The 27,984-nt window shown below is 35.4% G+C and overlaps 1 protein-coding gene across 1 annotated transcript; it reads right to left on the bottom strand.

The window, feature by feature from the left end:
• FXN (frataxin) lies at positions 1-24,254 on the bottom strand. Its single transcript, XM_012542918.3, has 5 exons — positions 23,988-24,254; positions 20,431-20,531; positions 17,629-17,749; positions 8,285-8,382; positions 1-180 (listed from the first exon to the last, which is right to left on the bottom strand). Exons 1-5 carry the CDS (start codon positions 24,180-24,182, stop codon positions 30-32), a joined length of 666 nt encoding a protein of 221 aa, XP_012398372.1. The 5' UTR covers positions 24,183-24,254; the 3' UTR covers positions 1-29.
• Positions 24,255-27,984: the final 3,730 nt, after the last annotated feature.

The raw sequence follows: 27,984 nt of genomic DNA, 5'->3' as shown, positions 1-27,984 counted from the left end.
TTTCAACATCTTTAAAAATTAGATTTTTGTCAAGTGTCTTTTCCAGAATAGACCAGGGAAGACATGTCTAATTGAGTTTTCAAGGCTTTAGAAAACTCCATTTCCAGCAGTTCGTGGAGGGACATTCCATCATGAGCATACACCCAATTCTTCCCTGTCCAGTCATAGCGTTTGGGACCACTAGAAGACAAAACAATTATATGATACATTTCATGTAGAAAGTAAGAAGCAAGAATTACCATTTAGAGAGATGCCCAGAAATGCTTCCCAAAGTAATCAGAAATATGATGATGCTTTGTTATAAGGTAACTGTCCCTACAGATATCTAGAAATACATGGGACCTTTTGTCCCATGTCAAGCAATCAATGAACATTTATTAAGAACTTAGTATGTTCCAGGAACTGTGCTAAACACTGGGGATACAGAGAAAAGCAAAAATACCATTTTTCTCCTCAAAAAGCTTATATTCTAGTGGGCGGATGGAGCATGACAAGAACTAGCTACATAAAAGAGAAAGCTAGGTAATCTAAGATTATTTTGTGGAGAGGCTTTCAAGGAAACTAGAGAAAGGCTTCTTTCAAGAAGGTATGGTTTTCATTGAAAGTTGGAAGCCAAAAGTTAAATACAAGGAGTGAAAGCATTTCAGATGTTGGGGAGAGCCAGTGAAAATGCTTGGAATTGGAAGATATATACAATGTCCAGACACAGTAGGTGTTTAGTAAATTTTGGTTATAATTTGGAACTGTAATTTCAGCAGTGTTGAAAGTAGGTAGAGTGAATCCCTTTAATCAATGAAGACTAGCAGATTCTTTGTAAATTGTTTTAATTTTATATAGTAATTTGCCTAGGGTTATACCAGCAATATATTTTAATATCAGGCAACTAGATGATAGAGTGGAGAGAGTGCTGGACCTGGAGTTAGGAAAACCTGAGTTCAAATATAACCTAAGATACTTACTAGGTAAGTGACCCTGGTCTAGTGATTTAACTTCTGTTTGCCCCAGTTTCTTCAATTTTAAAAAGGGGATAAAACTAGCAACTACTTTCCAAAGTTGTTGTGAGGCAAAGCGTCAGAAGTATGACTTGAACTCAGGTCTTTCTGACAGAGGCTGGCCCTTTGGAAGGCAAATTAAAAATGGTCCTTTTCCTAAATTAAATGGAAATATTAACTTGTGATGTATGAATTATGCTGAGATACCTGGGTGAGAGTTTCTCTTTAGATCAGAAAAGAAAAGAAGGGAGAATAAAGATATTACTCACTTAACTTTCCAAACAGAAGTGGGGGAAGAAAGAAAATAAAACACTGTATTTGTTCAGCTTTAGAGCTGAGATCTCAGAAGCCATATAGTTGAAACTCCTCTACTCCTAACCCTGATAGTTTATAAATGAAGAAACTAAGGTCTAAAGTGATGATGTGAGATGTCAAAGTCACAAAGACAGTAAAAGGGAAAAATCTGGATTTGAACCATGATCTTCCAGTTGTCTCTTTATTACACCAGAGAGCCTCTTGCTTTACTTTAATATTATCATACACAGTGAGTAAGATTAGCCCATATCCTACAGAAAGTTCATATAATAAGTAAAACTGCTACCAGAATGAGTGTTTCTGGCTTTTTCCCTTGAAAGAAAAAAAAGAAAGAAGATTAAAACAGTCAGAGGCTAGAGGCAGCTAGGTTGTGCAATGGATACAACACCAGCTCTGAAATCAAGAGAAAATGAGTTCAAATTTGGCCTCAGACACTTAACACTTCCTAGCTGTGTGATCCTGGGCAAGTCACTTAACCCCAATTGCCTCAGCCAAAAAGAAAAGTGATAATTTAAAAAAAAAAAAAAAAAAAAAACAGTCAAAGGCAGTCAACCTCTCATTTACTATCTTGCTCTGGGAACTGGATAGTATATGAGACATAGCAACTGAGGAGTTTCCTGAGTGTGAGAAGAGAACCTGTAAGGTCAGTAAGGGAAAAAAAAGAGAGAATTCAACTTAACATCCCAATGAATATTCTTCACAGTAAGAACAATATATGTAGGCACTTGTAAATAAGGATAAACCAAACTAATTATAAACTGTGGGGACATTGCCTTTTCTGCAGCTCTGAGCTGATGACTGGAGTTAGGATTATTTGCTCCAATTACTTTATGTATCTTCTTTTGTCACAAACAAAAAATCTGCAGCAAAAGATGACATTTAGATTCACTTATGAGGACTACTATTTTAGGGATGATATTTCATTAGTTGTTGCCATGAATATTGGGCATGAACAAAATGATTTAAGACTTAAAGGAAAAGAATCCTTACAAGCTGTGCTGAATTTTCTTCTTAATGATAGTAATTCATTGTACCCTAGTTTGCTGAGAAATTCTAGCAAGATGGTGGAGTAAATGGACTTTACTAAGGCCTCAAAAACAGCTACACATACATCAAATAAAAGAAAAAAGAAGAGATGGAAAATAACCCTTCCTATTGCCACAGTGACCACTATTAAATATCAACATACACAGGAAATTACTTGGCTCTCTCACCCAGAGCCAAATTTCCAATTCATCTCCCTTCCATTAGAATATGGCTCCTTAGCTTGTGGGTAGTGATACTGTAGTGTTTAATCATCTTCACTTATTTATGGCACTGGGTCCCACATGATTTTTTTTGGAGGGTAAGGTGAAATAAAATCAGTAGTTCCTTGCCCCCTTTGACTGAAGAATGGTTAAACAAATATAACATGATTATTATGCTGTAAAAAACAATGAAATCAGAGAAGCAGCAGAAAGCTATTGTGAACTGAGCAGCAGAATAAAGTAAGAAGAGCCATGAAATCAGTATATGTAATGACTACAAAATCAAATGGAAAGAACAGCCACCACAAAACCGTTAAAAATGGATGCTGTAAAATTACAACCCCTTAAAAAACTTATTTTGTCCCAAAGAAGAAATAATAAGGAACAATTCTCTCCTCATTGCTCTGTAAAAGAGGTGGTGGTGATAAGAGGGTAGTGGTCCATGGTTATGGAACCATTAAATATAGATTTTTTTTTAAATGGCTGATTGATTTTGCTTAATTTTTTCTCTTTTTCTTAAAAAATTTTTTTCTCTCTGGAAGAAGATAATGTAGAAAGAAATTTAGGCAATATAAAAACAAAAGATAAGAATTAAAAAATCGTCTAGTGAATGAAAACTCTCCCAGTTTAGAACAAAGGGGATTTTTTCTTTTAAAAAGAAATGGGGGGGGGGGGGGGGGACTGACACATGCTATATTGATTTTTTTTTTTTTTAAATCTCTCCAATGGTTTTTCCCTTTTGCTCTGATTTTTCTCTCCCAACATGATTCATAAAGCAACTTGTATTAAAAATAAATTTACTACAATTAAAAAAAAAGAAATTTGGGGGACACTAGATGACATAGTAGATATAGCATCAGTCTGTAAGTCAGGAGGACCTGATTAAATCTGACTTCAGACACTTAACTTCCTAACTGTGTGACCCTGGGCAAATCACTTAACTCCAACTGCCACACATACCTTACACTACACTACACTACACACACACACACACACACACACACACACACACAAACAATTAATTTTTTAAAAAGTGGGAAGCCCTGAGAAGGAATATTACTTTCCTCATCTTCAAAAAGAGGAAACTGAATTAAATGACTTCTAAGGTCTCTTTTCACTTTTAAAGTCATGAATCTATGACCAAGAGGATCCTATTTTGTTTACTTGTGATCTGTGAGTACTTTTTAATTAGGCTCCTCTCCTTTGTCCTCAGTTAAGGTTATCTCTGAACGCAGGAATTTGGTTCTCTGATGAATTAAGTCAATGAATCAGCCTCATTTTGTCCACATAAGCCATTTAGAATTCTCAGTGAAACTTCTCTTTATTGTCTATTTAAAACAATGATTCTATGGACATTATTAATCCTTAAGTGATCATTGGGAAAGAAGAATATGGCTCCATGAAATACTACCCAAACTTTCTTATGCAATATAATTAATAATAACAATAATAGTTAGCTTTCATATAGTACTTTAGGTACTTACTTAGTACTTAGTACCAGTACTTACTTATTTAGGTATTTACTCAGTACTTAGGTCCTTTACAAATATCTTAATTATCATCACAAGAATCCTGGGATGAAGGTGCTAGTATTAGCAACATTTTACTTATGAAGAAACTGAGGCAAGCAGTGGTTAAGTGGGAAGGGAACAAACATTTATTAAGCACCTACTATGTGCTAGGCATAATACTTAATATATTAAGCATTTTACAAATATTATCTCACTCTGTACAACAACCCTGGGAGATGTATGTAGTGCCATACTCTTCTTCATCCCCAGTGATCATCAAAAATTATGAAATTCTCTATCCATTGAGCTATACTTGTCTCTGCCTTAAGGGTTGTGGCATGCGTATTTTAAAAGAACAAAGGAACTAACTATTCTGGAGGATCAGGTTGGAATTATGCTGAGAAAGTAACTAAGATGATTTTACTTTTTTGGCCCAGAGATCCTTCTGCATATACCTCAAGGAAATGAATAAGAAAGTCACAAAAGATATTTACAGTAGTCCTTTTTGTAATAGCAAATAATTAGAAACAAAATAAAAGCCCAGCAATTAGAGAATGTTAACAAACTGTGATACATGAATATAATAAAATATGAATGTACTATAAGAAATGGATGAGTATGATGAACATGGAAAAACTTAGGACAATATATACAAAGCAAACAAGAAGAAAATATAGATGACTACAACATAAATGAAAACAGGTCTCGGATATACTTGCTGTTCAACAGTCTTTGGGTATTGTTACGGCCACAAAAACTAATCACCCTTTGGCCAACTTGGTAATGTGCTTCTCCAAAGTTAGTTAGGCTAGTCTTCAAACTAGCAGACCCATGTTAGTAAAGTCAAAGCATGTCACTTAAAAAACAACTCCATATAAAGTCTGCTGTTCATACTCTCATCCTATAATATAAATATTTCCCTTCTCCCTAACAAATGGAATTGTAAAGGAGTTCTATTGTATTTCTATCCCCTTTTCTGTTACACAGTTCCATTAATTCTCAAGGATCTGTCCCCCACTCTCTTTAGGAATAATTTAAGGAATAAGTTATTTTGGAATAAGAGATAATTTATGAGGCAAATATCTTCTTTTGAGGAGTTGTTTTCCTAATTTAGAAACTTCTTTTCTTCTTCATGCTATCTTATTCTGCTGCCCCTTTTTGGAAAACAAGTTGTTATTACCTTAACTTCCTATCTGGCTTGGGTAACAGTGTCAGTAACAATTAGGTTCAAGTACTGCCTCTTATTCATGCCAGCTGAAGGACCACAGGCAAGTTTCTTAACTTCTTAGTGGCCTGGGTAACTTTCAATCTGTAAGTCAAAACTGAATTTTTCGTCTATGTTGGTGAAGATAAATCCCAGGTCCCATGTAAATTTTTTTTTGGTTTGCTTTTTTGTTTGTTGCCTCTATGCCTTTAGGTCCTCATCTGTTTATAACAATAAGTTATGTGCACTATTTCTTGAATTTGAATTCTTCTTTTAGGTTAGCCATAATTGTTCATGCTTTTGGAAAATCTTTAGGTATCTTCTTATGTATCCCAATTAGTTTCCAGATCATAATGCTATCCTTTCTTTGTTTCTTATAGCTTTTTCATAAAGAATATAGATGGCAAACCTTCCTTCATGTTTGCATGAAAAATGATAATAATTCATTTATGGGTATAACTTGTTCAACAAGACAGTTTTTAGACATTTTTCTTTCTTTTTAAAAATACTATCAGTACTACATAAAGACTAAGCAAATGGTAATTAATATTCAACCATTTTCACTTTGATTGGAATATTTCCAAAGGCAATGCCTTTCAAACATTGATGTTTGCACAACTTTTTCCTTTCTTTCTTTCTGTTCATTCTCTAGCATATCACATAGAGGACCTGGTCAGCAGAGATAATGTGGCTACAAAAGATTATTGTGTTTCCATAGGTAAATCAGCCAATATCAGAGGAAGCACCTGGAAAGGTTTTTAACCAAATCAAATACTCTGAGAGATATATTTTGACTAAAGAGGGAAAAATAGAAAAACATATTTTTAAAAGAAAAGAAATAGTATTTGTAACTTCCCTTGTGTGGACTATCGGAAGTTTCTTTAAAAATGTTTTGGCATATATTGCAGATGAAAAATGCTACTTGGGCTTTCCACAAATTTATTACTCACTGAAATATACTTCTGAGCAAGACTGATATAGCATCATGTTATTGTCATGTGCATCCAAATAAAACATGAGCTTGCTTGGCCTTTTTCAGTTTTTACACATAGCTGTATTTTTTTTGGTAGTTGCTATGACTACTACTATTATCTTCTACAAATGGAGATTAAGCCACAGACACATACATTTTTGCTAGTCCAAGTGGGCAGTGAGGATGAATTTGCAGTGATCCAATCATATTTTTCTCCCTCAGTTCTTACTGTAAACAACAGCATGAATTTGTAGGACAGCTGGTCATGGGTAAGGAATGAGAGTCATAGCCATGGACTGAGATGAAACTATTTGATTCGCCTGAGAATCAAACTTCCATCCCCTGCTTCACTAGAACCGTGAGAACATATTTCTGAGGTGATATCCGTTAATTCTGTTCTCTTTAAAGGTTCCTTATTGACTACAAACAGGGAGTTGGGTGGTTAGTGAAAGGAGCCAGTATGGAGCCAGGGTGATGAGTTTGAATCTTGCCTCAGTCACTTACTAGTTGTGTGGCCTTCAGCAAGATATCTCTTAGTGCTTCATTTTACTCATCTGTGAAACAGAGATAATATTAGCACCTACAAAATAGGGTTACTGTGAAGCTCAAATGAGATAACAAAGGTAAAGTACTTTGCATACTTCAAGGTGCTAGAAAAATGCTAGTTGTCTGGATAACTCCCATATAGGGTATATCTCAAAGTCTTTTGAAAAAGTCAGAAGAATACTGGAATTAAAAAAGATGGATTTTAGTTTTTAGGAGAAGTCTGGAAATATTAAAGGAGCTAAGTAATTTTATTACCCTGTTTGTTCTGCTCCTCTTTAAGGCTAAGACCAGCTTGTTATCTATTTATATTGTCAGTCAGAAAAAATACAGATAAACAGATTCTACAGATTTTTCATCCAAATGCAATGTTAAAATCTAGGCAATCACCAGGGATAATATGAATATGAGACATCATTTATGGGCCTGAAGGAAGTGGGAGTACTAATATCTGACTGCTATTTAATTCACTTATAATCAAAAGTGATGAAGAGATCATTCATAAATTACCCCCCTGCTAAATATCTAAAAATTAATGTAAACACTAGAACAGTAAAAATATAGCACCACTGAAACATATACTTTCCTCCTATTTTATTTTTCCCCACTAAATGTGCATCTATAGATAATCTAGGCATGTACTCAGTAATCTGGAAAATTTGTGCCTAGCCTTTTAAAACTCTTGTGCATTTTAGTCAAACTCACTGCCCTATACTACAAATAGAAATCTGCTAACTTTTGGTTTCTAGATTTGAAGCAGCCAAAAGAGAATTGCAAAACAAATCCAATGGTCAAAGTATAACTTGTTTTGGTACCAAAATTGTATTATGTATAGGGAAAAACCCTGAAATTAAAAGCTATGTAATTTTAATGATTAACCTTGCCCTTGACAGAGAGAAAAAAAATACTCCTTTCTACTTTGCAGAAACTGGAAGGTATGTGTGATCAGGGAATCCTTTACCAATATCTTCAGACTGCTGATGTGATAGTGGTTGGTTTGGATGTACTGCTTTTTTCTCCTTCTCTTCTCTAATGTTCATTACAAGGACTGATTTGATGGATAGGAAAGAAGGATAAACTTGGACATAAAGATAATGTGGAAATAAAAGATATAAAAATAAAAAAATTATACAGTGTGAATGAAACAAGACTTTGACATAGACATGCCATTAATTTAGAGATGATGAAGACTGCCTATCTTAGTTCTTAAAAGGCACCATTTTTTTTTTTTTTTAGTTAAGTACCCCCATGTCTATTTACAAAAACCAAATTATCAGCAAGGAAAATGTGATTGTATGATCAGGGTAAATTTTCCTGCTTAGTACAAGAGATAAAGTATATAAACATACAAGAAAATTCACTTTTACAGCTGGTTACTAATATGGGACAGCGAAGGGAAGAAAAGGGAATCCGAAAGGACAACACAGGAAAATATTAAGGCCTATCGCAGTTCAATTTGTCCCTATGTAAATTTTTCCAGAACAAGATAATTTACATACCTGGATGGAGAAGACAACCAGATCTGCCTGTTGGGGGTCTGTTTGTTGATCACATAGGTTCCCAGGTCTCCACCCAGCTTTACTGTTAGAACACCACTCTAATGTTTGGGGAAGGGAGGAATTGAAAATTGGCATCATGTCATAATTGTTTTGAATTTCCCATATTCTCAATACTCTGCAATCATATTTGAAAACAAAAGATATCACAACAATCTTGATTTAGGATTTAGAAATAATATCTCACAAATTTCAAAGCACTTTTATCTTAATCTCATTTGATCCTTGCTAAGAACTCTGTATAAAGGCAAGTTAGGGTAGCTATGATGATCCTTACTTTTACAGATGTGGAAAATTTACCTAGTATTATACTCATACTAGTGTTCTTAAATCTCAATATCCACAGAGACTCAAAATGCATAATATAAACAAACAATAAAATGAGACATATAAAATTCATCATATAAATCTACTCACAAATTTCCTTTGTGAAAAACAGACCAGACTCACTTAACCATTTACTTTGTTTGGTGTGGGAGGATGACGGTAAAGACTTCTGAAGCTCCAGGGACCCCCTTGAATTTGCTCCAATCTCAGATCTTTTCACGTTACCAGAAAACTTTTTTTTTTTTTTAATGGTTAGATGACATTTCTTTCATGCTTCAAGTCACATGTGGAAACGGACTTGTTCACTCACCTTTGCACTCCAAATAAATTAAAATTAATCCAAATAACTGTAAAATGTAAAACACCCTTTCAATAATAGGATCTTTTATTTCCACATCTTTTGTGCCTCTTTAAATTTTTTTTTTTTTTTTTTTGCACAAATCAATTAGGGTTGGGTTTAAGTGACTTGGCCAGAGTCACACAGCTAAATGTTAAGTGTCTGAGGCTAGATTTGAACTCAGATCCTCCTGACTCATGGGCCAGTGCTCAGGAGGTACAGGATATGGGAGAAATAGATTAGAAAAATAAAATTCTTCTTAGATTGGCAATGAAAGATTTTTCTGGGTCTCCTTCACTATACATCAATTATGGCCTAAAGAAAGCATTTTTATAATATTGATGTGGATATAACCTATTCTTTTAGGTCAATTCCCAAATCCATAGTAACTTAACTGGTTATTAATAGTTCTTATAAAAATTTTTGCAAGTATGAAAACAAACTATCTAAATAACAATAATGATAGTAGCAATAATAGTACAATTATTAGATATGGAAAAGCAACACAAGCAGCTTGTTTTTCAGATGCAACTAATAATTTGATAATAACTATATAGTCACAATTAAAACTGAACACAATTATAATTCTAATATGTTATTAAATGGGTGTGTATGAGGTAAGCCATCATTAAATTTAGAACAGGAAACATGAGGATGCTTTACTATTTTGAAGGACTATATTGAAGGGGAAAAATATTGTTAAAAAATAATTTCTTGCCCTTGCACTAGAGATCCCACTGCTAGGCATATAACATAAAGAGGTTGAAGATAGAAAAAAGGTCCCAAATTCCACCAAAATATTTATAGCAACACTTTTTTTGTGGTGGCAAAGAACTAGAAACAAAGTAGATGCTAAAACAAATTGTAGTATTGTTATGCTGTTTGTAGTATATAGAATATAATGGAATATTATTATGCTGTAAGAACTAAGGAACATGAAAAAGATGAACTAATGCAGAATAAAAATAATCAGAACCAAGCAAATAAACAAAATTCTATAATATGATAAATTGAAAAAACCAAAAATCAAACTGAACATTACTATTATAATGATCAAAGGAGTTAAATAGTCTTAACTAAGGGTACTTAACTGGTTCAAGAGAATAGATGAGAAAAGTACTTCTTTGTAGAAGTGCGTGATGGACATGGAACATTGCATAAACTCTGAAACTTGGTTGATGTGTGTGTTGGTTAGTTTTGCTATGCTATGTTAAGAAATGAAAGTCATGTATAATAAAAAGTCAATTTTTTTTTTTTTTTTGGGAAAAGGATGTTCAATTAGTTTCCCACTAGTCCTCTGAAAAAAAGTATTTTAATAGATCACAGGTTAAAATCTTTCCATATCCATGGATTTCAGGTCTGGACATCTGGGGAAAAGGTAATAATTTGTGACAGTGACTGTATCAGGAAAACAAATCACCAGAACTGTGGTTTCTACCTTATGGGCCATGATTAATAAAAATTCACTTAAAGACATAATTGATTTTATGGTAACTGTCTTATAATTTTGTGTTTCATCAATCAACAGATATTACTATCATGTTGGAGGAGTCAGGGAAATTTTTTGACACTTGATATTAGAAAAGCTCAGGTAATCCAAGTAATGGATACATGCTCCTTGCTTCCAACTCTCTCAATTACAGTTCACACACTTCTTGCTGTTTGTGGTGAATGAATACAATTCTTCCCATTATATGTCTGTCTGTAATTTGAAGCTCTTCTAAAAGAAGCAGCAAAAAGGAGGGAAATGAAGAACATTCTTAGTCCACCAAAGCATTCTGATGTTTGAACTGCTTGCAAGGCAGAGTAACCAACATGAGGGCCAACTGGAAGAACTGTTTATGTGGGCACAGAAATAAAAACTATTGTTATAAATAAGTAATTTGTAGAAGTAGTCACACATGAGCCAGCATAGTCCACATGTAATTGCCTGGGACAAAACAAAAACAAAAACAACTACAAACATCCTCTAGACTCCAAAGAATACATCAATAATATTTAGACAATAGATAGACAATCTATTTAGTTAGATTTCTAACTTAGCGAACAGAGGATCATACCAACAGGCATATGTTCGTTCACTACCCCAATCTTATAGGAGTCTAGGTCATCTTTCAAAAAAAAAAAATCAAAAGAAAAATAGAGGTCCAATGGTCTAGTGATATTCTTTATGGATATGTCAGTGTTATTTGGCAAAATCTCTCATGGACAATTTAGTTAAGCAAAGCACAAAAAAGGGTTTTCAGTACATGGATTTTTGGCTCTATAGTGCCACAGCCAAGACTCAATTATTCACATCAATTAAAGAAAAAGCACTAGCATAGATAAATGGCCTCCTTTGATCAAAAGACCCAGTGTGAGGACAGGAAACAACTCAAATCAAATAATCTAGTACAAAACTGGAAGCTGCCTATAATCATTTTTAACCTGCTCAAGGATTTTTGCCTGATCTAACTGGATAACTGCCTCAATTTTAATTTCAGCCTAAGTTATTCTAGATAATTCTCTGCTTGATCAAGGGCAACCTGGCTAAGACATCAATAAAAATAGTTATTTTAAATATTTATAATATTTACAATGTTCAATTTATTATTAGCCCATTTATTTAAATACTTAAAAGATGAATCTCATAGGTCCTCAATAAGGCAAACCATAATTCCTACATAACTTAGTAAAAACTTACTAATGAGTCATCATGAATACTTCACACTACAATCAACTCATATTGTTTTCATATTCTTTATCCAGAGATTTGGCCATGTCATTTCTTCGCTCGAAAATGTTCAAGGGTTCTCAACTACCTAGCAAGTAAATTTAAAACTTCTTTTCTTGGCATTTAAGGCCTCTATAACCTGGTCCTATCTTTTTATCTTTATCTCATTCATTTTCCTCAATGTATTTTATCAACCAAACAGAACTATTCTATCTTATCTTCTACACATCACTACATGTAAAGGCTTTGCAGATAGATGCAAGTTACTCATACCTTCATAGGTATTCTTCATTTTTCTGTTCATTTGTCTATTAAAACTCTACTAAAAGATCATCCCTACTAAGCTTCCCCTCTGACTTCATGTAGCATTGTTTTTTTCATTTTTTCAATGTATTTACTGTGTATAAGAATTACCTGTTTTGGCACATTCTACTCCAGTGCTGTAAGCTTCAACAGGGAAGGAAGTATATTTTATCTAAACTTCTGAGTAAAGTAAGAGTTGCATAAATGGGCGGTGAAGCTAAATCTAATTAGGTTGGTTGTTAGATGATCTGTCCCTAGGCCCAGTTCTAAAGCTTTTTAAGCTTAGGTAAGAACTTCCAAATCTTCTAATTTGTTGTTTTAACTTTAAGAAATCATAATGAAGTTCTGAAGGTGAGCTTCAGGGAAAGATTATTATTATTAAGGCTCTACATACAGAGTGGTCATCATCATCACTGCCACCATTATCATTATCATCATCATCATCATCACAGCTAGCATTTCATAATGTCTACTCTGTGCCAGGGATTGTTTTAAACACTATACAAATATTATCCCATTTGATCCCCACATCTTATTAATATGTGTTATATATTATATAATATGTATTATATATATAATGTGTTAATAATGTCTTATTAATAGACAGCTGAGAAAATTGAGGCAAATGCAGGTTAAGTGACTTGGTTAAAGTCATAGAATTTGTAAGTATCTGAGGTCAAACTGAAACTCAGGTTTTCTTCACCATATCATTCTTTCTGATAGCTACTTAGTTGTCTTTAAGTGCAGTCTTAGAAACTAAAAGGGAGAAGGAGGCATGGCTAAACAAATTATGGTATGTGAATGTAATAGAATACTACTGTATAATAATCAATGGTCAAAGAGATGGTTTCAGAGAAACCAAGATTTTTATGAATTGATGCAGAGGTAAGTAAAGACAGGAAAACAAGTTATATAAATTAACAACAAAATTGTAAAGGCAAAAAACTTAGAATTCTGAAAAGTGAAGTGACCAACCAAGATTCTAGAGGATCAATGATAAAGCCTTCTACACATCTCTTGATGAGAATGGGATAGACTCGGGGTGCAGAATGAGACATATATTTTTGGATCCGACCAATAGAGAAATTAATTTTGCTTGACTATTCATATTTGTTACAATGGAAAAATAAAAAGATGATAAATAAACAAACAAATAAGTAAAGGCTTCCAGTGTGAGTCCACTAGTGGAAGAATACCTTACATAAAGGATTTGTGTTCCTTGACTATGCCTATTTGTTACTAGGATTCTGCTTTCTCCCTTCCACTGGAAAGGAGAACTAGGGATAGTGTTGTTTCAAAAAGGGGGACGAGGGGAGGCAGTTAGGTGGCACAGCTGATAGAGCATCAGCCCTGGAATTAGCAAGATCTGAATTAAAATCTGGCCTCCGACACTTAGAGCTGTGACCCTAGGCAAGTTACTTTACCCTGATTGCCTACAAAGAAAAAAGAAAAAGAAAAAAAAGCAGGTCATTGAAGCATTTTTTTTAAATGCACAAAAGAGAACAGAAAGAAATTCAGAAGATAACAGATAGGCAGGATTGCTTTGAAAGTAACAAATTAAATTTATTATATACTTTTGAAAAAAAGCAAGCTATAACAAAGAATTGTGGTTTATAAAACCACAAAATAAGTAATATTTCCTGTTCTACCTTGTATGTGGAAGCGTTCTTTTTTTGGGGGGAAGGGGGAGGAGGATGTTCATGGAGTTCAGAAAAAAAATTTTTAAAGGCCACAATAGATGCAATGTGGTACAATGAAAAGATCATTGAATTTAGAATCAGTGGACACACATTTATATACCAGCTCTGTCACTTACTACCTTTGTAACTTTAAGCAAGACTCTCCATGAGCCCTGATTTCCTTATCTGTAAAATGTAATTAGAGGAGCTGATCCCTTAATTCCCTTTCAGTTTTATATTTCTAATTCTATCAATCAAAAAATGAACATTTCTTAATGGCTTATTGTGTGCCAGGCACCATCTAAGTGCTGGGTTCACAAAGAAAAAGCAAAGATAATCCCTGCCCTCAAGAAGCTTACCTTAATGGGGAGATCTCATATATATTTATGTTATAGATAGAATATATAAATATAGAATATAATATAGAATGGTCCTCCAGCTTTATTTTATTAAGTCAGTTTCCTCTATGTTGATAAAATCTATTTCCTAAGCCTCTTCTTCAAAGATGCCTGACAAAAGATATATGCATTCTATTTCTATTTCTTTAATACTTAATGTGTTCCTGTGAAGTCATCATATAAATATTTGGATGCCGGTCAGTCTTCCTAGTTAGGCTGTGAAGCCTGGGGGCAGAGTTAACCATGTCTGACATTTTACAGTTATTCATTCTGTCCCCACAGATCCTAGATAGTTCCTGTGGGTAGGGATGGAGGAAGAGACACAATAGTGGAAGGTACTCTTTAAATGTTTTTTATGTACCTGAGATGATCTTCAAAAAGAACCTTATAAATAATTCCAGAGCTTAAACCAAACTGTCTGCTTCGTGATATTAATTAACTGGTCTCAAAAAAAATTAATCTTAACAGGGGATTTTCTCTTGCTCAATGGGGAGTTAGTACTAAACAATAATTAAAAAGATCAGAAGCCAGAAAATATCCCTTTCTAAGTATGACACCTACTGGTTATAACTATTAACTAAACATTCAAACACAAGGGGCTAACTTCATCCAATTTGAGGAATCTTAATTTAGTGCAAAGTACCTGCTTTATGCAGAGAACTATGAAAAGTGATGGCTAAAATAGGAATTTTAGATAAGGGACAGTTTGTGATCTCAAGGGCTTTATTGTCTAAGACAATGTTATTAAATGAGGTAAGGCAGTGAGAACTGAGTAGTTAGGAGATAAAGAGAAGTTGAGATAGAAGGTTTCCATGTCATTCAACAAGGATTCCCCTTTTTAGATTCAGAACTGTGATTTCATCAGTGTAGGAAATCCCAGAGAGAAAACACATTCTACAAATATGCATCTTGTAGTCTTGGAATAGAATTTTTTTTCTTAGTATTTGATAACTATTCTAATATACTGTATTTTTTTTTGCAATTCTACATATTTTATTTTCTGCATTAAAAATATCATTTTGAGAAATGGTCTACACGATTCACTAAACTACCAAGGGAATCCATGACATAAAAAAGGTTAGACATTCCTCTATTAGAGAATTCCTTGGAAGGCCCAAGGGTTTAAGTGATTTGCCAGGGTCACATAGTTAGATGTGTATGAGGTGTGCCTTGAATCCAGGTACTACCAGTTCTAAAGCTGACTCCTTATCCATGAAGAAGCAGATGCTGCCACACCAAATAGAGCCTAGATCTACAATTAATTCAGAAATAATTTCTATACTAGGTGGAGTGTGAAAGTGCAATTATTGTCAGTGTTAAGTCACATCTGACTTTTGATACTGTCTGTGGGGTTTTCTTAGAAAAGATACTGGAATGGATTGCCATTTCCTTCTCCAGTTTTATATAGGTAGGGGTTAAGTGACTTGCCTAGGGTCACATAATAAGTGTGTAGAATCAGATTTGATTTCTGGTCTTTCTGACTGTAGGCTCAGGGCTCTATCCACTACATCACCTAACTGCCTCACGTATAATAGAAAGGTAGAAAGTAATAGGGTAGTCCAAGAGGGAGAGATCACTTACATCTAGAAGTAGGAAATCAGGAAAGGCTTCTTAGAGGAGAGGACATCTGAATTATGACACAAGGAACCAGGAAGTTGTATAGGGTCAAGAGTGTAACATCAAAGTTTTTGAAAATCAATTTTAGTTTTTTAAGTGATTTGTTGGCTGCCTTTCTCCAAAGCTCCTAAGGGTGTTGGCCAAACTGTATTTGATTTAATTCACTTTTTTAGTCCTTCTCTAATGTTTCAATGTAGCATAAAGGTGATCTTGTATTCTTAAAGGTAATGCCAGTAAACACTTGCTGTCGGGTCCTATCAAGTTCCAAAGACTTTGCTTAGGGCTCTGGCCACACTTGGATATATTATTCAAGAATTAGCTTAGCTAATTAAAAAACAAAACAAAACAACCCAACAACTCATCGTCAAGTTGGTTCCTTGGTGTTTTCTGCCATTGCTCTAGACTAAGATGCTATATTAAGGTATAGAGGGATTGGGGAATGTATTGGCAGAAGTTCACATCAGGGGTCAGGAAATTAAGGTTTTAGGCCAGATGTAAACTGCCTCCTGTTTTTGCTTTGTTTTATTTTGTTTTTTGTTTTTTGAGGTAACTGGAGTTAAGTGACTTGCCCAAGTTCACACAGCTAATGTTATGTGTCTCAGGCCCGGCCTCCTGTTTTTGTATTGCCTATGAGCTAAGAATAGTTTTAGTATTAACTTTATACTAATGAAAAAAATCCTTCATGAATTTTTTTTTTTTAAAGTTCACCCTCTTTCATAGAAAGAGACTGATACACAAATACATAAGATTAATATTCTTTTCCACTCATCTAGTCCAGTTCTTATTTCTAAGGTTAGTTTAGTATTAAAGTTTACAAATTGGGCAAGATTGAAAACAAGCAAGAGAATTCAAACCATTAATCTGGGAAGCACTCCCAAAGGCTGCTTAATCAATCATAAGTTGAGAAAGTATTTCTAGACTCATTTAAAATTATTTCCCTTCAGGTACTCTGCCCATATTCTGACCAAATATTCTGTGCACAACGCTGAGTTAGTTCTAAACAACCATTTTAAAAGTCAATAGGTATCAAGAACACTTTCCCAAATTTTCCAAATTCCATCTCTTGCCTTTGGAAGAGGCTGTCCTACATACCTGGAATACTTTTTGCTTTCTTCTCTGTCTCTTAGAAGCCTGAGCAGCCTCTGAGGTCATTTCCTCCAGGAATTCTTTCCTGGGCTCTCTAGTTTTTTTGGCTCATTCTCTCCTCGAATAATTATGAATTCATTTATCTGTATCTATGTCGAAAACCGTACTAAAATATAAGCTTCTATGGAGCACACTGTTGTTGTTTTAGATTCCTTTGTACACAAAAGGCACTTAATGTTTGTTAGATTGGCTCACACGTACAAACTTAATTTTTAACAGGCAGACTTCTTTGAGTCTTATTTCTTGGATGTAGCAAAAAATAAAGGCTTGTTGACTTTGGTACTATTGCTTAGTAGGATTGTTATCTTATTGACAATTCCCTAGTTATAACATGAGAAGAACACCATCAAATTCTACCATGCAGAGAAGGCCTCTGATACCTTCTTAGAAGACCTCTCATTCTTTTTTTTCCGGGAGATGATTGTCTCTTTACAACCGTGGGCTAGTTTTATAAAAGGATTCCTGAGCTACTTTCCTTAAAGTGATTTACAAGTGGGAAGTTGGTGGAAAGAGTTGTGGATCAGTAGTCAGAGGGCTTGGGTTCAAAATTTGGTTCCGTACTTACTTCCTGTGTGACCTGGGTAAGTCATCTGATCTTTCTCTAACTCATCTGTAAAATGGGAAGGTAGGACTAGGATGACCTCTCAGAACATGTTGCAGCTCAAAATCTATGATCTTATGTCTTATTTACTGAAGAGGGAGATTTCTTTCCTTCAATGTACTGTTGTTTCAATGGATCAGAAAAATTAAAAGAAGAAGAGAAATACCCCGAATGAAACATCATATTCCTTGGATGTGTAAGGCTTGTCTCCAAGATCTTCAAAGAAATATGCTAAGGAGTCCAGTGTTTCTTCAGCAAGTTTTTCATACGTGGTTTCATCTAGTGAGCTGGAGATGTTAGAAAACAGAGTAGCATACAGTTAGCAAAAATCATTTTACTCAGTATCAAATTAATATAATTTTTTAAAACAATAAGAAAATGTTAAAAAACAAAAACAAAAACAACTTTCTTCTTCTCCCCAATAACAGGACCAGACTAGATAATCTCTGAAATTTCTTCCCATTCAGAAATTCTGTGATTTTAGAAACAGTTTTGAAGACCAAGAAGATTATGACAAAATTATTACTCTTTAAGATGGAATGTGCTTGAGGGGATTCATGCAAGAGATGGATAAGACATCCTCTGAGGTTTCTTCAAACTCTTAAGATTATGACTTTATGTTGGCACAATATTTTTCATTCTCAAAATAACTAGAAGCTGGAGAAGGAGGAGAGATTTTAGAAATTCTATAAATCTTCCTATTTCTTAAGAGGAACTAAAAATCACAAGTTCCAAATGGACAACTAAATATTAAAAGAATGGATTTGCACAGCTCAACTTAAAACTAACAGTCCAAAAGAGGCTATTGGAAGTAAACTGGCAAACATATGATATGGTCAGATCACTTAATTCACAAGTGTTTATTGAATGTATATAAAAGCATTTTCTTTTTTAAAATTTTTTCAAAGAAATAGGCATTTATTAAGTATTGGGATAAAAAGACAAAAATAAGACAATCCTTGTTCTCAAGAGTTTATAATCTGCTGAGGGATGGGGCAACAACTTGTACGTGGAAAAATACATAGACATGTAATTTTTAATTTTTTTAAAAGTATAGACCTGTAAAGGATTTCTAATGAGTAAACAAATTTCCTCTACTAGTACTAATCCACGTTACTTCTTTTTTTTAAATAAATAATATATAGATGTCAATTAAAAAAAAAAAGACTACCCAATGAAGGGAGGAGATGCCCAGGGAGTTGTTCACAGATCGTTACACATTGATCTTCCTTCTTAGCTTTATTTTACCAACCAGTAAAGAGGTGGGGACTTGATTCCCCCCAGAAAATCACTGACAAGCTGTTGAGAAACCATTTAATTAAGTGACACTCACACTGTGATCTTGCCAAATGCCTTCAGATAATTATTTTCTTTTGAACAAAGGTGCTAAGTTATCCTGACTTATAACACATAAGGCTTCTCAGAAATGGAAAAACCCTCCAGGGCCAGGTAGTCCAACCTAATGACTTTTGTTCTGTGAAATCTCTTTCAATAACAGCAACCCTGAAAATGCATTATGGACTCCCAGGGTAATTCAATATACCATTCAGAATATTATTTTAGATTTGCTCATTAAGTGCTTACCATAACTATAAGAATAACGTTTATTCCCATAAGCTCCAAATTATAATTACATATATGAATATAATTGCAAAATATTAAATTTTATTCTTCTGATACTTATGTAAATGCTAAATACTATTATGGAACATGTTTTGTGTGGAACATTCTGTAAGAATTGAAAAAAATCAATCTACAAAGACCTTGTATACTTACTATTTTCTGCAAGACTTCACATTTTACTTTTTTATTTTAAAATTTTTATAATTTAATTAACATTTTGTTGAAATAATGTTTAATGTAATGTGATAATCATATATAAACTTAACTCTGTTAGACTTTTATTTAAACAAAGATTTTTAATATTTAGCTCAACTCAAGACAGTCTTCAATTTAATCTTACATTGAGTTCATTTCTTTATTTTGATTTAAAACAAGAATAAACTGACGTTTGCCCCCAAAACACCCCCCCCCAATATATAGATGAAAACATTTTCTTATAGAAAACCTTTGAAAATAAAATACACATATGCTCCAAAGTTTGTACTTCAAGATGAGAAAATGAACCTTCCTCACTGCTTAGCTGGGAGGCAAAAGAGAATCTATTGGTGTCTGACATCATTGTATTCGTTACTTTGAATTCTTTTTTTTCTTTCTCTCTTTATTGTGAGAGATGGCTTTCTAGGGAGAGGGCAGGCCAGGATTATATTTTAAATATACCAATAAAATTTTAGTTCATTATAAATAAACTTTTTTGGGGACTATGTACTGATTTAGAAATTAATTCTTATTGATAGACAGTCTTTATATTACCTACCTACATCATCTCCCTGAGAATCATCCCTTATTACAAAGAGCCAATGATTCTTAAATTATCTTTCCTTATAGGGTCAGCTGTTTTTGATAGTAGATACCTCATATAGTCTTCTAATTTTTCAGTCTTTAGACTTCGTTTTTATATTTCATGTTGTCTCATTGAATCATTGAGCTTTAATTGTTCCATTTTATTTTTTCTGAGTGTCTACTACTTGGATCATTTTTCCACCTTTCTTTGTTCTATGTACTTTACTCTCCTTCCAATTTTTTTCCATAGGTGTTCTAATTTTATTAAAACAATAATAATAAAAACAAAAACTTCTTGCTTCATTTTTTCCATTCCTCTTTTTCTTTGAGGTTCTACATGTACTTATTTTGGGATTATTTCTTAGGCTTTACTTAATCCCCAAAGTACTGCTCTTCTGTGTCTGAAGTTCAATTTTTTTTTCACTCATGATTTCAGTCTTGGAATCCCAGGGGATTTGTGAAGAATCTTATTCTTAATGATAGTGGTGCTACCACAATGATGCCTGTGTAATGATATGTGACCAGTGAGTAATGACAAATGATAAACACTGGTAATGCAACTTACTTTTTGTCACCCAATGTTCCTGTTTTCCTCAAATTCATCAGATGAACACTCTGCTTTTTGATCTTTGGAATCTGGCCTTTGAAACCTTGGAACTGAGAACTCTGAATAACATAAATAATTATTACCTTTTTTTGTTATATATTTGAGTCAAACCAAACACCATTATAAAACTACTGTCATTCTACTTATGAAGATGATAGTGTTACAATGTATGAAAAATTTATTCTTATTTTTATCACCAAGTATTACTAAGAGGAAAGAGACAGCCTGGCATCGTGGATAAAGATGTAACTTCAGATCTGGGAAGACTTAGGGGAAAGTCCCAATTCTGACTCATAATACATGACTCTGAGCAAACCATTTAATCCTCTGCAATCCTCTAAGATAAGAAGTTGTACAGAAACTGACAACATGCATCGAAAGAAGGAATTTCCTTATTCGGAGTTTTCTATACTATTGAAATCACAGCTCCAGTCCCTATTACTTTAATAATGTTGAAAAAAAAATCCCTCTATAATTTAAGATGCAATGTGAAACAGTCATCAAGCAGTTAACAATTTAAGAAGATGAAGAGATTAGTTCCAGTTGGGGGAGAATCAGAGAATGCTTCATGGAGACGGAACTTCCTGTTCTAAAGCATGACATTTTGAGGAAGATATAACAAGTTAGACTGGATCTAGAAGAAGAGGATCACAATGTTGAGGGGATGGACCGAAGAATTAGGGATGTTTAGCCTGGAAAACAAGAGAGAATTTAGCATTTTCTCAAATATTTAAAGAGTTAGCTCATGTGGAAAATGAATTAGATTTGGCCTCCTTGGTCCCAAAGGGCAGAAAAAGGACCAATGGGTAAAACTCAAAGAGAGCTCAACAGAAGGGAAAACTTATTATTAGTGATGAGAGCTATAGGTTCTTTCAAGTATCCTGTCAGTCTTTAAGAAAAGATTAAATGACTAGTCAATGAAAAACAACGATAAACAAAAATAAAAAACAAAGCAAGAAATATGGTTATCTTGGGCAAGTCACTTAATTGGAAATGTTTCCTCATTTGGAAATATAGATATTATTAATAAATAGTATTTACATAGTGCTGTAAGGTTTGCAAATGTCTTTATATGAATTATCTCACTTGATCCTCACAAGAACTCTATGTTGTGCATACTATTATCATCTCCAATTTTACAGATGAAGAAACTGAAGTTGAGATTAGGTCACATAACTAAGTGTCTTGAAGCAGGATTTCTATTTGGGGTCTTCCTCACACCAAAGTCCATGGCTCTATGAATGTATTACTTACCTCTCTCTTAGCACTATCTTCCTCTAAAGACTTTCTGAAAAGCATGTTTTATAAACTACAAAACACTACATAGAACAATAAGCCATCTTTAATGTCATTCTGTGAGTATTAGAGACTTCTCTACTAAGATCCTAAGATTTTGTCTCTCTCAAGTCCCTAGCCTTAGATCTGTGACCTTGTTTAAAATTTTTTTTGATACCTACATTTCAATATAAATTGTTTCTTTTGTAATCCTATATATTTTATTTTGTGCATTTAAACATTATTCTGTGAAGGGCTTCATAGTGTTTGCCACATTGTCAGAGTAGTTCATGACTCAAAAGAGGGACCTTCCTTCCTTCCTTCCTTCCTTCCTTCCTTCCTTCCTTCCTTCCTTCCTTCCTTCCTTCCTTCCTTCCTTCCTTCCTTCCTTCTTTCCTTTCTCCTAAAAGATAGATTGAGGATGGGAAGGAAAGATACAGAATATGGGGAAGACAGCAGTGCAAATACATAACAGTCTCCAGTAGAGAAGTTATTTTGTTGCTGCTGCTACTGCTGTTGTGTAGTCATTCAGTCTTGTCCAACTCTTCATTAGCCCATTTGAGGTTTTCTTGGCAAATATACTGAAGTGGTTTGCCATTTCCCTCTTCAGTGGATTAAGACAAACAGGTTAAGTGACTTGCATACAGTCAGACAACTGATAAGTATCTGAGGTTAAATTTGAAGTCAGGTTTTCCTGATTTCAAGAACTGAGCCACCAAGCTGCCTCATGGAAGTTGTTTACCAACCCCATAATAATATTAAATAAAGAAGACAGTTCACTGGTTAGTTTTAGAAAGACAAGAATTTAAATCCTAACTTAAGCACATATTAATTGTGTGTCTGTATTCAAATCATTTATCTGCTAAGTTCACTATAATGTTCTAGGGCTCTAAATTTCCCAAAAGCTCCTACTCTGTATCAATGGAGGGAATATCTTCAAAAGTAAGTTATACAAATAAAATGGCAAGTTCCTACCACAAAAAAACCCAACAACCAAACAAAAAACCAACTTTTATTTGTGGGAAGTCCCTTTACAGAAAAAATCAGGATTCCTACCATGGCTCATTGGACTCCCAAAAGTTGTGTAGTGAGTATTCAAAGTTGTAATGATTAAAGATTTGTGAAATAAGACCTAGGAGGAAATGATCACAGAATTGTGATTAATTCAGCCAGAAGTAAAAAAGCTGAATTAATGATTTCATAACCACCCAATGAAGAATTTTATACTCATGAAATATTAGAGCTAAAAAGGGACTGGCTTTACAGATGATCTATTTTAATCTTCTGTACAGAAGAGGAAGCTAAATCCCAACCAATCAATTATCCAGAATTTATTAAAGATAGAACATGTAACAGGTTTTTTGAAGCAAAAAAAATATGCCCCTGCCCTCAAGGAGCTTACATTCCAGAGAAACCCAGAAGATAAGCATGCAAGATCTTAAGTCCAAAAGACTAGCCTCACTTAATTTGTAAAATGTGGATTACAATAGGATCTTACCATCCCTGTCCCCGTCCCCCCATCCCTTGTGAGGATCAAAGGACGTAATATAAAACGCTTAGAACAGTATCTGGCACACAGTAAGCACAATGTAAATTAATAATAATTTAATAAAATAATTTAATAAAATAATAATAATTAATATAAATTTGTAAGAGCTTTCGCAAACTTTAAAACGCCATATAAATATTGACTACATCACAAGATTAATTCAACAAACATAAACACATAAAAAAAAGTCAATTCTACACAATTCAAGCCTCACCAAGAGGCAAAAGGGAGGAAAACAGAGAACTCCAGAAATGGGGGTACAAGTACTGCAAAGTTACAGAGATACATGGAGGGAAGCGTTAGAAGTTATCGGAAAGACAGGGGTCGTAGGACACTAAGTGTCAGAGAGAGAGTATTCAGACTACTCTACTCAGGGCAGCTTAGAGCTAAATAATGCTCCAGACACTTTCTGGATCTCGCCGCCATTCAAGAAACTCCGCCCCTCCTGTTCCACAGTTTCTCCCCCCCCCCCCCCCCCCCCCCCCCCCCCCCCCCCCCCCCCCCCCCCCAACCTCTCTATGCTCAAGCCCCACCCTTCTCATTCGACCAGGCCCTCCCATTCCCCAGGTTTTCCCCTCCAACTCCCTAGATCCCACCCCTTCCATTTCCCCAGGCCCCGCCCCCGCCCTTCCCGTCACCTGATCCTGCAGACAGGGCCGCAGTCGCGGTGCACTCTGTTGTGCATACTCACCAACTGTCCCGGAGACCAAGAAGTCACAGTTCCAGCCCCTGCTTCCAGAACCAGGGGACCCAAGCGGGCCGGGAGGCTGCAGAGCCCAGCCTTCCTAGGCCTGAGCGCCAGTAGCTGCAGGGTACGCAGTTCGGCGCGACAGGCCCTCCGCGCTACTACTGCCTGCGCCAGCTCTCCCAGCCTGGGCCTCCACATGCTTCTGGCGCGCCGCCCAGCGCCGCAAGGGTGTGTGTGGGTAGGGGATGGGTGATCTGCGCCCGCCTCCTTTGTCTGCGCTCTATAAACCACGTAAACTCCGGCCTTCACGCGGCTGCCCCCTGGTGCTGCAAGTGCCACAAGTTACAAATTATTTCCCTTCTGTCCCCCCTTGCTAAGACAGCGAGCAATCTGATGATATACGTTATACAACTACAGTCATTTAAAAAATAGTTCCATATCAGAACAAAAGGGAAAAAAAGTTAGAAAGAAAAAGTACGCTCCCCAAAGTAAAAATAGGATGCTTCAATCTGTGTTTAGTCTCCTTAGTTCTCTCTCCAGATACAGATGGGCATTTTCCATCCTAACTTTATTGGAACTGTCTTGGATCACCACATTGCTGAGAAGATCTAAATCTGTCTTAGTTGATTATCTGTGGGAAACTTTCACTCTGGACCTTTTCCTCATTGATGACTCCCCTTTCATCTTTATTCCATCTCACTTAACTAGAACTTTCTCTGGACTCAACCTTTTTTCCCCCTTGACTGCCATGTTTCTTTGACTCCTCTATTCTCCCACCTCTCACTATGTTTCTCTGAGGGTAAAGACTATTTTGTTTGATTATGGTTGCATACCTATACTCTCAGCACAGTACTTGACTCATGTTAAGCCCTTAAAAATCCTCTATATTATTGATAAATGATTGTTGGGACAATGAATAAATTAAATCTCTAGTCAAACAAAGGAACTAGATGAAGGGAGCTAGAATGACTTATGCTGCATAATGAGCACATAATGAATGTTTGTTATCAACGTAAGGCAATTATAAGGTCTAGTATATAGAGAGATTTCTTGGAATCTTAAATGGTCAAAGTCAAGTGGGGGCAGCTAGGCAATAAGACCTCCTTATCCAGGAAATTTCTTGCTTCAGTGATTTGCATCCCCTCATAGCCTGGCAAAAACATGAAGCTCTGAGATGACTTAGTGTTTCTTTCTGTTTCTTATCTGACTCTTTCTCATCATTGCTGACTTTAATAGATAAGTTAGCCCCTCCCAGTCTAAGGGTTATGGAGGGAAGGCTGAGAGAAGTCCCAGGGAACAAAAGAAGAGCAAACAAGCTCAGAAAGAGGAGAAAGCTAAAGAGCAGAAGTCTCTAAGAAATTGATTTCAAGAGGAGGAGCATCATGAATTCAGGAGACAGACTGAAAGGCTGAATTCTGTGTCACTGAACTTCTTCCTTCCCCCCACTTAAACATTCCCACAAGACATTTCTCAAACGCTTTTATGTCCTCTCAACTTCAGCAGCAGCTCTGAGGGAGTAAAAAGGAATCATTCTGGGGTGATTTCTCCCTAGCTAGTCTCATCTCCTGCCTTTCTGACTTCTTCTTTAGGGCTAAGGCAGGGTTTCATAACAAAGATCTATTATATGTGGAGACCGCTTCTAAAGTAGTGGGGGAAGAGCCTTAGGGAACTTATTCATCTAGAGGATATATATGAAACAAATACACAATTGTAATACATAGTATGACATGGGAAGTATAGAAAGGTACAGCATGACTGTTATATCACTGATATCTGAGGAAAATCTGTTACTTATAAATCATATCAGGGAAGGCTTCACAGAGGAGAGGGATTTTTAAGAATAAGTAGTAATTTGGTCAGTAAAGAAAAGAGCATTCCAGGGTTGGGAATTGGAAAAAAAAAACAACACTGAAAGGAAGGGTTTTTTATTTTTTCTGTGTCATGGACTATTTTGGCAGCCTTAGTGAAGCTTGTGGACCCCTTCTCAGAAGAATTTTTTAAAAAACATAAAATGAAATACAAAAAATTACAAAGGAAATTAATTATATTAACTTACAATTATCAAAATATAAAAACAAAACCAAGTTCTCAAGCTCCAGGTTAAGAAATGCTGCTCTAGTTCTTTGTACTCTTTTCCTTTTGAAATGAATTTTTGAGTTATTTATATTTCTGACATGTACTCATCAGATGGCAGCTAAGTGGCCCAAAGACTTATCTTCCTGAATTCAAATCTGGCCTCAGACATTTACTTGTGTGATACTGGGCAACTCTTGTTTGTCTCAATTTCCTCATTTGTAAAATGAGCTAGAAAAAAAAATGGCAAGCTACTCCAGTGTCTTTGCCAAGAAAACCTCAAATGGGATCATGAAGAGTTGGGCAAACTGAACAAGTGCTCATTAGTAGGATATAAGGTTGTTGACAGCTTCTTGAAGGTAAAGAACCTATTGGTTTTTGACTTGTATCCTTCAGGATCTAGCATAGTACCTTGCCTTGCTTAATAAATGTTGGGTGGAGTTGAATTCAATATTTCCTCCCCAAACATAAATATATAGTTTAAACTTCATAGATGTTGGCTAATTTTTTGATTAGATAGGGTAGTGGGTCTGTCCCACAGAACTTGGCTCTCAGCCTAATGTTATCCACTTTGCAATGTGTTTCCTAAAATTGTCTGTGAAACCTGGATCCCAGCTATTAAGATGGGCAGATTGAATCCTGCTCATACCTAAGAGAGAGTTCTCTTTGTATGACACAAGTTCTGGCAGTTCGCCTCAATGCCTCACTGCAAGAATTCCATTGCCAGAGCTAGAGGGACAGATGGCTAGACAGATTGTCAGAGGTAAGTTGCTAGCAGGAGGTTTTGAAGGTGGAGTCATGCAGGGTGAAGTGGGGTGTGGAAGAAATAAAGCTGATAGCACCATTACATTGGATTCTGACTTGTGTGGAATTTAGGCTGGGTATAGAGTAGGTGAAGGTCCGGTGGAGTTTGGCAGGGATTCTACTGAAATAGGATTGACTGTTTGAGCAGGCCTGATATTATAGCCAGGGGTAAGGGAAAATAGTCTCACAGCCTTGGAGATGTAATGGACTGAAGCTCTTGAGTCGTTGCACTGAGGTCCCAAGCACTTGAGGCTAATTAGCAATTGGACAATACTCTATTAATATATGCTTGGAGAAAGAATGGCTCCGCCCACTCTCTGTGCAAGTTTGATGTGCTATAATAATAGATTACCTAGAGGATTTGGTGGGTGGAGTGTGAGAGCCAGAGGCACTGCTGGCCAGATTCCTGTCTCCATTGCTCTCACTTCTATCACCATTCCCCTTCACCTCCACAAAGAATAAAGATCAAGCATTTTCCCTTATTCTGACTCTGGCTGATTTTAATATACTCTGGGTGCTAAATGCAGTCATCACATTTGGCGCCCATCTTGGAACCAAGGACCTACTTTCAACTGAAGAAGTCTCCGGTGACCAGGAAATTAGGTGAGTATTTTAATAGACAAACAGGGAACTTACTTTGTTAAGGGCTAAACTAGTAACCATTTCTGGCTGAAATGGGGCAGATGTTAGGAAAAGATTCTCCTCCATCCCCACCCCTACCCCCGTCCTGAAGGGGCGCTAGAGAACATGCTTAAATTGGACGAGGGACAAGGCTTAATTATAACTTGGGAACAGATCGCTAGACTTCTGGGTACATTAAAACGCACCTCCCCTTGGTTCTTAGAGGAAGAGCAAATCTCTCCAGACAATTGGAGATTAATAGGACAACAACTCTGTGCATATTACAACAAAAAAGGTCCTCATTCAATTTCCATTGAAGCATTCTATGTATACAACATAATATAGTTGGCCTTAAAGAATTCTGTAAGTTATAGAAAAAAGAAAAGTTCTAGGAATAGCCAGATGAGGAAGTGTGAGGAAAATGAGGAAGACAATGAACAGATTAATGACCATATCCCCACAGGGCATGGAGATTTAAGTGAGGCTCAAGGGTGTGGTGACT

This window comes from Sarcophilus harrisii, chromosome 1 (assembly GCF_902635505.1).
Source record: "Sarcophilus harrisii chromosome 1, mSarHar1.11, whole genome shotgun sequence".
NCBI classification, from domain to species: domain Eukaryota; kingdom Metazoa; phylum Chordata; class Mammalia; order Dasyuromorphia; family Dasyuridae; genus Sarcophilus; species Sarcophilus harrisii.
This window is presented reverse-complemented; position numbering and strand designations above follow the sequence as displayed.